At 43.2% G+C, this 12,299-nt stretch overlaps 1 protein-coding gene across 5 annotated transcripts in view; it reads right to left on the bottom strand.

The window, feature by feature from the left end:
• FSTL4 (follistatin like 4) overlaps positions 1–12,299 on the bottom strand; it is a 196,875-nt gene that overhangs the window by 18,625 nt on the left and 165,951 nt on the right. For all 5 annotated transcript variants that reach the window (XM_051794063.1, XM_051794065.1, XM_051794064.1 and 2 more), the window contains 3 exons: positions 8,484–8,604; positions 1,276–1,437; positions 141–275 (listed from right to left, as the gene is read on the bottom strand). In XM_051794063.1, coding sequence (XP_051650023.1) covers positions 141–275; positions 1,276–1,437; positions 8,484–8,604 — 418 coding nt within the window. The remainder of the gene's footprint in view (positions 1–140; positions 276–1,275; positions 1,438–8,483; positions 8,605–12,299) is intronic.

Genomic DNA, 12,299 nt, shown 5'->3' with positions numbered 1-12,299 from the left:
TCAAAGTGCAGTCAAAACTGTCATCACCTTATGGAACAGTCCAACAAACTGCATGCAATGGCCTGAGCTATTAAATTACATGTATGCCATCACATTTGTACATCCTTTAAAGAAATCAATCCATGGAAAATGAAGCTTACGGGTCTTTCTTGCTGAGTCTTCGATGAAAAGTGAAGATATGTCCTCGTCCACTCCCACCTCGTTTTTGGCAATGCAGGTGTAGGCACCAGTGTCCTCGTACCGAACACTGCTGATGTGGAGTTCACTCCCATTTGCTGGAAGAAAGACACTCATAAACAGAGTTTCTCACCACTGCTAATTGCTGTTCCTGTCCTTAATTGCCTTCCATCGTCACAGCCACCCAGTGATGGCTCATATGGACCTGTTTCCCCATATGGAGCTACAGGTTTCTGGGGATTCTCATGATGTTTTGCTTCTTTCCTTTAGCACATACATACTCCACACCAGAAAAGAACAAAGAACAATACTGAGAACCAATAATAAATTACATTTCATTTATTTCTTCTTCCTGTTAAAAAATTGCTTTGGCTTTAGTGAAGAAAAAATAACTTCAAATTTGCAAACTGTTTTTTGTCAGATCACCAAAAACTTTGGTTTGGGAGGGGTCTCTCTACAGTTCTTCCTACCATTTTGCTTTCTAGAGTGGGACCACTGCCTGAAACCTTTGAAAGATGTTGAGTTACCACACCCAGCATGCAGGGATATCAGTGCTGCCCACACTGGCTGAGGGCTGCAATCCACCACAGCCACACTGGGACATGAATTGGGGGGGTGTTAATATTTTCACACATAAAATTGCAAATAAGTATTTTTGCCTTTTGCTGTGTCTGGTGCACCCTCATCTGAACAGGGACAGACAGGAGCTGAGCCCAATTCCTTCAGAGAGCTCAGTGTGTGCCTGATTCTCTGCCGACCCGCATCCAGTGTGGGCTTAGATCTGAACAAATAATTTAATGGATTTCTCTTCAAATAATTTAATGCATTTCTCTTGTGATGTGCTGTGCCCAAGAAGCCAGGCGGTGGAGGAGCAGGCAGGCTGCCTCTGAACAGAATGCCTTCCCCACTTACATCAATCGATACCACGTTTCCCGAGGAATTCACAGGAGAAAGATAAAAAGAAAGAACAGGGGGTTTGTAACACGATTTCCAACAACTGCGGCTTAGCAAAGTACAAGAACTTCTGGTTTAAAGTGCAAAATAATCCTCCTTAATCCCCGTCTACAATACTTTAATTAATCAAAATGCTGTTCTTACCGAGGAGCGAGAGCTGTTTGGACAGTTTGGGCGTGATATCGATGCCGTTCTTGAGCCAGGTAATTCGGGGATTAGGGATGCCCTCGGCGTGACATCTGAGGCTGGCGGACACGCCCGGCTCCTGCGCCTGCGTCTCGGGGTACACCCGGATCACCGGAGGCACTGCGGGGAACAAGGGATTGGGCACTCGGAACCCCCCCGCCGGTGCCCCCCAGAGCTGCAGGGAGCCCTGAGCCCGGAGCTGGGCAGAGAAACAGCGCTCTGGCCTCCAGGGCAAGCTCCAGGAATGGTTTCCTACAGCTCAGCCTGGGGGGCAGGACACAGAAAATAATTTCCCAAGCCCTGGCACAGGTTGCCAGAGAAGCTGTGGCTGCCCCACCCCTGGAAGTGTCCAAGGCCAGGTTGGATGGGGCTTGGAGCAACCTGGGCTGGTGGGAGGTGTCCCTGCCCATGGCAGGGGGGTGGGATGAGATGGGCTTTAAGATCCCTTCCAACCCAAACCATTCTGTGATCCTCTGATTCTGTAACAGAAAACAGTAAACTAACACACCAAGGCCAGGGAGCAACTCTGAGATCCAATCTTGTATTTAGACCACTCTTGCTTGTTTTTGCTTTCATTAAGTGACTGATCCAACTTAATAGTTGGATTAAAACCTAAGGTGGGTTTTAATTTACAAGTTACTACTTACAAGTTACAGGATAAACTCCAAATCTTCACTGAGTCTAGTAAGGAAGGAATTGGAGTTTTTGCCTATTAGAAGTAGCCTAATATTCAGTATTAACTGAATATCCATCAGGAAGTAGCCTGTGTATTTACTACCTCTTATTCTGAATAAATAAAGTGTTTATCAATTACTTCTTTTCACTGAGAGGTTTTCAAAAAGTGACTTACCTCATTTCAGGAAGGCCCCTCTGAACCACTTAATATACTCAATTGGCAGAACTACTAATTATATTACAATTTCAGAGATGCTCATTGATTTTCAATCATGTTGCCTTCACTGCTCAAACCAACAAGGCTTAATACCACCCATTAACTCTTTCTTACCAATTTACTCACAAACTACAAAAAGAATTTGCAATATTGCAACATCAGTGAAAGACACCAGTGAGACTCTTTCACCTCAAGGGACAAATAAAAGGAAATGTCAGGATGTGCCATAACAGGGCTGATGGTGTTTGTGTTTCACAATGAAGGGGTCAACTTTTCCACCAAATTAGGAGATTTTGGGGCCCATGATGTAGCTGAGGAAAATGAACAACAACTGCTGGCACTGGTGGAGGACAGAGGAAGATTTGTGGGTTGTGTTTTGTTTGTTTGTTTTTTTTAAGAAAGCCTGAATGAGTTAATAACAAACTTTTTCTGGAAATCACTGGCTTAAGGTATCAAACTCAGTGCTCTATTTTTATATAGTAACTCATTAGGCTCCAGGATTATCAAAACTAAATTGTCTTAACAGTTGCTTTAGAATAAAATGAAATCCTGGTTTGCAGCTTGTTATGTGTCTATACATTCATATGGGGACAGTTTAAATAAATACATTCTCTAGCACACACTTTCCATCTTCCTATTTCTATTTTTTATGGGTCTTACCAGAGAGAGATGTATTTTACTTCTGTCTTCTCCACCAACTGCCAAGCATTAACCAGAGCTGAGTCGTCAGCTTGGAAGGAAATCAGCCCTGACAGAAAGCCCTCAAGTCTACTTGGGTTTTATGGCTTTAAAAGTGAGAGATTGTTGAAGTGTAATGTGAGAGGAAATGCCTACAGCCAACTGCAGAGGAAAAAAAAAAACAGGGACTTCTAGCAAAAGAATGGCTTTGAACTCCACCTCTGCACTGGACCTGTAGGTTTAGTTCCCTGTCTTCTATTTCCACTACTTAAAAAGAAAAGAAAAGATGTTATAAGGTGAGGGAAGCACCATCCAATAGCTTTTTAATCAGGCGGTTACCAAAAAGACCAGGTTTGTTTTATTAAACTGAGTGTTCAATTTCTAAATAAAAGCATTTACTACCATTTTATCTCCTCTTCCCCACATTACTGTCAGGTTTGCAGCCCCTCCTGACTTCAGGAGGTGACAAATCCAAGGGGGAGGAGAGCAGGGGAAGGAACCTGCTGCTGGAGGTGCTGGTGGCTGTTGGAGCCACCCCTGTGTTTATTTAAGGCACAGTTCCCAAGCAATTCCAGGGAATAAGACTGGGAATCGTTTCATCAGTATCTTAGAAAATGAACTTAAATTTCTCTCAGTCAGTGTGTCCAGGCACAACATGATAAAGACAGTAATTTTTGTCCACTTTGACAGAATTTTATGAAGGTCCTGCACTCAATGCTTGTCTCACCTATTATTTGCTTGCTACTAGTAACGTTTTGTGAATGAAATGATTTACTAACTGAGGTGTACTGAAAGCCCCTGTGATTTATTCAGACTCACAGCTGGAAGGTGCTGTGTCTCCTACAAACCCAGAGGAAAAAAAATTTACAACATCCAAGGAGGTCAAGTGCCCAAATCCGGGTGAATTCAACTGATTTGGCTGAGATGCCTCATGGCCAAAGGCATCAGAGCAATGTCACTCCAAGCCTGGTGTCTTCTTCTCACCTGCCAGCTCTCAGAGACAGAGCCCATCCCAGTCATCACCAATTTAATGCTCTCAAAACCAGTGGGGGCTGATATTTTCTTGTCATTGTTTGCTTTAGGCTTTCCTGTTCATCTGGGCACTCGTGCCAGCTCTCCCCATGATGGTCACAACCACTGTGATCCCCAGAATTAGGGCACTCTTTCAGAATCAGCCTCACACCTTGAGAGTCTGCACGTGACTAATCCACCTATTTTACCTGCAGGGCTGAAAACACAATAGATTTATTACTGCAAAAGGTAGCTCAGAGGTCCCAGACACTGAATCAATGCTCTGCACGAAAATTTCCTCAACTTAAATTTACAGCAAGAGTGATTAGTAAGGGAACTGGGTTTTTTTCACCTACAAAAAAAGATGTGTTGCACCTCCATTCCTGCTCTCTTATCATTTTCCTGCTCCTTCTACTTTTAAACTTTTTATTTTTTCTCCCTTGTCTTACATATTTCACTGCACAGGTAAATTATTGCATGCAAATGCCTTGTGATAACAGTAAACTGCAGAATGCATTTTTATTGTCCTTGCTACAAATTAATACATTCCAAGTAAGCACATTTTTACTTTAAACTTGCAAAGGTTTCAGCTCCAGACTTTAGGATATATGGATTACCCTTTGCTTTTTCCCTGGGTGAATATATATCATCGCTAACCATTACCGTGTCTGCAGCCAAGGGCAATATAAAAATGCCATTATCTTAAGCAAAGTAGGAAAAAAGAGGCATTGAAACAAGCAGGAGATTGGGTAGATTGCCTACTGCTGCATACAGAGCAGCACCTCAGTTGTGAGCAGCCCAATCCATTCCAGCAAAGCAGCTCAGGTGATAAAGCACACGATGAGCACAGATGGTGGCACCGAGGCCCACAGACATCCATTGCTGCAGGAGCTCTGTACTCCAGGGGCTGGTAATAATTAACAGATTAGTCATTTACTTGAGATGTTTCACTCTCTCCATTTATGATTTGAAAGGAGTTTGCAGCACTGTATGTTTGCTCTTGAAAAGCCACATTACCAAAACAGCCGTGCTCAGAACCTCTCCCTGCCACTGCAAAATCTGTCCTATTGGACCCTTATAATTGGGCTGAGGATCAAATGGCTTTTTAAAACTACTTTCAAGGAATACAATATTCTGATTTATGCTGATGTTTTCCTGAGTGCAAGGACCAAGGAAAATGATGCCCTACACTCAGCAGTCTCTTGATTTGCAAACTATCAATTTTCATAGTTGATTACAATTTTATGAGATTCTTTATCCTCAGCAACTCTTTTTTCCTCTTGAAAGTGATAAATTGCTTTTCCTCCCTACAGTTAGTGTATGCTGTACACATTTCCCAAGCAATATCCATACGTAGGAGAGAACATAATTTTCCTACTGTTCTTGGCTTCTCCTGATCAAAGATACCAGCACACAAAATGAATTTTTCATTCTTAAACTGTTTAAACACTGCCTCTCAGCACTTTCTTTTCTTCCAAAAATGTTAAGGGCCAGATGTATAAATACACTGACTTAAATTTTACCACTAACTGTGAATTCTAAGATTGCTCAGCTCAACACAAACCTCCCACCCCAACCAGGCTGCATTTCACGGGTGCTTCTTGCCCAGATGTGAGCCAGTGGTTTGGGGCACTCATCTGGTGCTCTTCACATTTTCTGCCTAACAAGATTCTCATCTCTGCTTGTCAAAATGAGCATCTGGACCTACCCACATTATTTGGGATATCCTGAACCAGCTGATACAAAGGGAAGTGCTGCAAAGCAATGAGCAGTTGAGCAGCAGTAGAGCTCCAAATCCCAGAAACTTCCGATGTCGTCAAAATTGGGCTGCAAAATTTCTATTTAAGCTCATATTTCCTAACTTTCTATATCCCTTAAGAAATGCAAAAGCCAGTGTTACGTTCTAAAAAGAGGCAAAGCAGAAAGCAAGATAAAGAGAATATAGTATGTTCAATAAAAGCACATGAAGTGAGCAAACAGAACTAGGATCAGATTCTTTTGTAAGCTGGACTGGTGGGTCTCAGTGCGAACAGTAAGACAGGGCCCAGGTGGTACAAAAAGGATCCAAGGACACTGGAAGAGTTACTGAAGCTTTGAAAACACTGAATTAACTGAAAAACAGTCTAAAAGTTTGAAACTGTCTGTACAGACACAGTGAGCTTGGGAAGGGTTGGGGATAAACCCTTTTACTGCCAGTTGGCTCTTCTTTCTCTATTCTCTCCCAACAGACAAACTTGGGAGCTGTCAAAAAAAAATTCTGATAACTTTTTTTCTGATAATTTTTTTTTGTGGAATAAAAACCCCCTACACGTTTTTGATGTTAAAAGTAGATCAGTGCCTCCCCAGAGGAGACAGGAGAGCAGATACACCCGAGTTCTGGCTGACTTAGTTCTGTCACATTCTCTTACCATTTTAGTCCAGTACAGGGAAGCAACAAAAACCCTCCCGTGTAGAAGATGGAGTTTTTAGTTTGATACAGACAGACAGAGACAAGCCCCAGCGCTGAGCAGAGCCCATCAACCACACTTAGAGACTCAGCATCTTCCCTCTATTCACTTTGGCTCAGTTTCTTCCCTCTACTCCTGTCAAGAAAAATTCCTCCATTTGTCCTTTAAGTTATTGAAAACCGAGGTTTCCCTGCAGAGGGCTCTGCCTTGGGAACCCCCTGATGCATCTGAAATCCAGCAAGGCTGTCCTGCCATCAGGGCTGTCATCCCAACATCAGTTGCTGGACAGAGGCAGAAAAGGAGAGAATTTAGTGATGTGGGCAGGCAGCCAGCCACATCAACAACTGCAAAAACCTTTAGGCTTTGAAAAGCCTAATGGCATACACAGGAATATCAGATGCTGTAAGACAAAGATTCCTGCACTGTTTTCTAGCAAGCCTGGGTTGATACCAGAATGCCTGGCATTTTATTCAGTATTTAGTGACTATACAGCAACATTAAAAAGCCAACAAGAAAAGTGGGGGTTTTTTTGTATAATGGCATTTTTCTATCAGCAAGAAAACCCCTGTGCAGCTGTGGTGTGAAACTTCCACTTAAAAGAAAATGTGATCTTTCAACAACAAGTTAAATCTAAGTGGCAGGCACGAGTATGGAACAGATTACCCCCTCCCCACACTCCAACCAGCATTCCTCTCATTCTGGTTTTAGTTTCAAAGCCTTTGGGCCTTCTATTCTCAGTGATGATAAAGTCTACATTGTTGTCTGCCAACTAAACTCCATTCAGGCCTCATAATACATCACATAATAGACACGGGATTAAGTTGTTAGCTGGCTTTTCTTTCAACTGCCATTCATCAACCAAATAGCACTTTGAGGAAGGAAACCTATTTTCCCAGCTGTAGCTTGCACAATTTAGTTATCCACATTGCCAAGATTTACAGTTTACTCTCTCAAAAGATGACAAATTATTATGGAGAGACATTAAGTCAGTTCTCATTCAAATCAAGCGGGCGCCTCGTGCTCCCCTCCAGGTACTCGCTGTGCTGGGGGAGCACTTCCATCCAGCACACCTGGTTTTTAACTTAAACCTAAACCTCATGTCCACCATGGCTCTTCTTAACATCCATAAATACCCCTTTTTACTGTTCCTCCTCTCACTATTAACCTGTGTAACCTGCTCTTACCAGTTGAAGCTCTCCTTTGTGCATGCCTGCAACACATCTAGAGAAAGGACTCGATATTAATTTTCCTTATGTTTCCTCTAATAAAGTTATTGAATTTTCCTTAAATATAAACACTTCCATACCAGAGTATGTCAAAATCTGCCCATAGTTAGCAATGGGTGACCCTGTCTCCTGTTCTGGAAATACTGTTGGGCATATTAGCACATGGAAATAAGGGTTTAAAGTTGGAAAAGGATGTTGCTGCTGGGGAGGTGGATACTCCATGGGCTGCTCCCTTGATGAAATGCTGGTTTAATCTCATGTAATTTTAAACTAAATCCGACTGACTGAGTTTGAGGTCAGGAGAAAGATAGCGAGTGCCTCAATATAAATTCCACCAGGCACAAATGTGGTCCAGGGGACGGAGGTGAACGAGAATGCTGGAATATGGCCCGTGTGATTCTCTCACCCGTAAAATGGTTTGCCCTCATTTTGCAACCCAGTGGGCCAGTGTAAATAGCCCTCAGTGAACCAAGCTGAGTACAGCAGGGCAGGAATCTGATACATGGCTGGGAGTTGGACGGCTAGTTTTGGAAACATTGCTGTATTTATTTAAATATTCTGGGCTATTTCGTGCAACAGAAATGATTTTCTGGAAGAAGAAATTATCGAGGCAACACTTGTGTTGACAAAAGTAGTAATTAGTTTAAGAGATGCTTTGAAATAGTGCTCTGAAGTCTATGGAGGTGTCAGTGACAGCTTTTTTGACGGTGAGGATCCCTGCTGAAGGCCAGGTAATTACACACAGCCCCCCTGGCACTTTTCTTTCTGACTGTGAGTGAGCCCCGAGCCGCGCTCGCTCTCGGGCACAGAGAGTTTGGGCCGTGGCTTCACACACCTCTGTGTGAATGAGGCTAACACACAACTTTTCTCAGGGAAGGTTTTCACGGAATGTCATATATGCCATTTACTAACCATTCACCTGAAGGATGTGGGTCTGATACAGCTCCTCGTAGCCGTAGGCATGACAGGTGTAATTGCCCATGTGCACGGTCGTTACCTTGGTGATGTAGAGGGAATCGTCCTCTCCAAAATCCTGCATGGAACAGAAGACAGGAAAGGTGCCTTGTTATTTAGTAACAATATTTTAAACACTCCGTGAATGGAGACTACCTGTTCAGTGGGTTTGATGGCATCACAGCCTGGGGACGCAGCTTGAATTCTGAACAGGAGGTTTTAAAGTTCATGAATCAACAGGCAGGGAGGAAATGAGAGGTGATTTAAGAGTAAGGAAAGCATCTCATCTGAGAATACAAACTTTTGTGCTGGTTGCTAACAAGGTGCTCTTTGCACATAAAAAGATGCCAAGCTCCTGCTGTTTAATTTATGGGGGAATTTAATATCTCCCTGTTAACCTCAGATGCATAAAACGCTAACGTTTGGGTGGGTTCAGGGTTCCTTTATCTGTGTTGGTTCTTAGAAAAGGCACTGCAGCCTTGAGACTTGAGGAGAAAGAACTGAAGCTGTTTGTCACTTATCTCAGACAATATCCTAGGCAGGAGACAAGCAAGTAGACAAAAAGCCTTTTCTCAGACAAACCTGTTTAGATCTGTAAATGTTTAACAAGTATCTTTCTCCATCCCCTTCATCTTCCTAGATCTGCTCTTGCATTACTTCAATTTTTGACTATAGATGGGGAGGATATGAGTTAGTAGAGATGTTTTGGCACTTGAATATGTTGTACAAGTGCTCTGCTTAGGAATTTATTTCAACTCATTATTTATTTATTTACTTCAATATTTATTTACCAAATTACAGCTAACAGAACCACAGCTCTGATGGGTATGCTAAGCAGCTTCTCTTGTTACTCCACTAACGTTCACACTTCTGCAGCTCCACAGTGTTTGCATTTCTATGCAAACCCTGGAGGATACATTTAAAAACAGTTCATGAGCTTAAAGAACGATTTTCCTGTAATCATCCCCACGTGGGAAGCATGCTAAACTGACCTTTTTGCATAATTTTACTGCAGTATTATGGGAAAATCTCAAACTTCGAATCAGGAGGCACAAATCCTGTACAAGGGAGTGACTGTTGGAGAGTGGTTTTGCTCCTGGAAACCCGAGGGCTGGAAGGCAGCCCAGGGGACAAGGGAAGCCCCTCCACAATGTCCTGCCTGTGCCACCCTGGTGACACAGTCACACAGCAGAGGGTGAGGAGGGGACAGCTCACCACTGTGTCTGCCAGCGGGGCTTGACTGAGCAGGCCAGGGTGCACAGACTACACAGGAAGGTCACTTTGCTCTGCTGGTTGGGAGCCAGGAACTTGGTCCTAATTTCTTTGTGCTGGAGAGAAGGAATCCATGTGCCCTTTGCTGCTGCACCCATGGCAGTACCAACACAAGAGTCACAGAATCACAGAATATGCTGAGCTGGAAGGGACCCATCAAGATCATTGAGTCCAATTCCTGGCCCTGCCCAGGACACCCAAGAGTCACACCATGTGCCTGAGAGCATTGTCCAAGCACTCTCTGAGCTCTATCAGGCTTGGTGCTGTGCCCACTGCCCTGGGGAGCCTGTTCAGTGCCCAACCACCCTCTGGGGGAAGAACCTCTTCCTGAGATCCAGCCTGACCCTGCCCTGACACAGCTCCAGCCATTCCCTTGAGTCCTGTCCCTGCTCTTCAGAGTGAAGAGATCTGTACCTATCCCTCCACTTCCCCTCCTGAGGATGGAGAAGGAACCACCCCCCTGCACTGTTGCTGCTGCCAACGCCTGCCAGGTGCTCAGCAATAACAAGCAGGAGTTGTTTGATCACCGGATGGGCTGATTTCTAAACCAACACCATTTGGGGCTCCTTCCACCTCACATTTCCTGCCTCTTCACGGCGCACCTGCTGTGCAGTTTGAAGCTTTCCTTTCCAGCCACCACCTTTTGAACATTTTTTGAAGGAAGCTGAGGTTCTGCAGCAGCCGTGAGATGCCAGCTGGCACCTTCAAGAGAAGTACAAAGGAGTCCATCTCTTGCAGTATGGATTGATCTGGCACTACTTCTGCCAGCTCTTGAATCTTCTCCAAAACCTTCTGTCTGGCACTAGAGAAGCGTCTTCGTGCCTCTCCTCTCAGTGGCAGGTCAGCACTGGCAGGGGGGAGGGAATTTTGAGAACTTGCCTAGTTTTTAGACATGCTTTAAGGCGGATTTAGAGAAATATGGAGCTTACCAGCAGGACAATAACCCTTCCCAAAGCACAGACCTTCACCTGAGAAGGCACAGACATAACCATAACCTGGTTCTGTGGCAGTGCTGCCCCGATGGGCAAACATATCAACAGTTACAAAGAACCAGAGTAAATCCACAGATGATCTGAAATCCATTATCTATCATCAGAAGCATCTCAGATATTATTGTCACCTCAATGTCAGGCAGACTCAGCATCTACACTGTGGGATTAGCTGGTTAAGCTATCCAAGACATTATTACAAATATCTAGTCAAAAATCCCCATTTCAAGCATTTGCCTGTTTTCTGGTCAGTTAGATCTTCCCTGATGGAAAGCAAAGATGCATGAGTAACTGTAAATAGAAAACATATCAACCCTGTTCAAACGATATTTGCATGAGATAGAGAAAATGCCTTGTACTGGAGGGGACTTAGCAACAGCTTTTAAAAGTTAAAAGAAACTCAAATTGAGTTTAGATCAATAAAAGCAGGATGGCTACTTTTATGGAATGATTTATAAGGAGTTGTGGAAAAACAGGACAATAAAATCTTCTCTATTTAAGTAGGTTTCTTCCTTTAAGACATCTCAGAAACATATTCTGAGTGCTTGGTTTGTGCTCTGTAATTGTCTTTTTATGGACAATCTGTTTTTTTCCAATGCATACAAATGTATTAATATAAGTAAAGACCCTTGCAAAAACAAACAGATGCAAGACTATAGTAGTATTCTCTCCCTCTCTAAATGTGTTTTTCTTGAAAAGAGGGGCTTATGTTGGTAAAAACATGGTTTATGACTTTTAAAAAATATTTTCTGATTTCTAGTGCTTAAAGAAAGTTATCAAGGAAGATTTAGGTTAACACTGTATCACTTATGTTGGGATGAAGGAAATTATCAGCTCTGTACTAGAATCTGCACACACAGTAAATTCATATAAGACTACAGCATTATTAAAAATGAAAAGTGTTAGATGTGGAAAGGAAAAGGTGATTAAGAGATTAAAGGTTTGATACTGAACCTCTTGTTGCTACAAAAAGTATTCTGAATTCTCTAAGAAATTAATGGCTCTTTCTGTGTGTTTATGGCAGCTCACAGTTTCTCCCTGTGTTTCCCTGTGGATATAATTAGTACATTAGGATTTCACAGCTACATTTTATATCTCTGGCTGCATTCTTATGCACAAGCACTTTCTGTGTGTGTTTCAGAAGGGTATATTTGGAAGTGATGTAAAAATCAAACCCCAGAGCACTAAGAAATGATGAGTCTTTGATTCCTTAATAGCCCCTAACTTTACATCTCACACTGGTCCCAGTTGGGAGTGCTGGGGCACAGTGGGAAGCTGTGGGATAGGTTTGGGATGTACCCCATCTCCCTCCAGGCTGCCTTTGGGAGCTCTGAGGAGCTGCCCAGCTGCATCTCTGGGTGTGAGTTAACCCTGCCAGCTGCTGGGATGGGGTGGGCAGAGGGAACGGGGAGAATTCAGGGTGGGAAAAGGCAGAGGAAATATTTCAAAGCTTTGGGTTTATTTCAGATGGCTTTTGCTTGTAAAGCCAGTTTTCCAAGTCACCACAAGCCTA

Source organism: Manacus candei, unplaced genomic scaffold, assembly GCF_025592945.1.
Source record: "Manacus candei isolate 608988 ecotype Guabito, Panama unplaced genomic scaffold, ASM2559294v1 h1tg000037l, whole genome shotgun sequence".
NCBI classification, from domain to species: Eukaryota; Metazoa; Chordata; class Aves; order Passeriformes; family Pipridae; genus Manacus; species Manacus candei.
The sequence above is the reverse complement of the archived record's forward strand: the minus strand, read 5'-3'. Positions and strand labels throughout refer to the sequence as shown.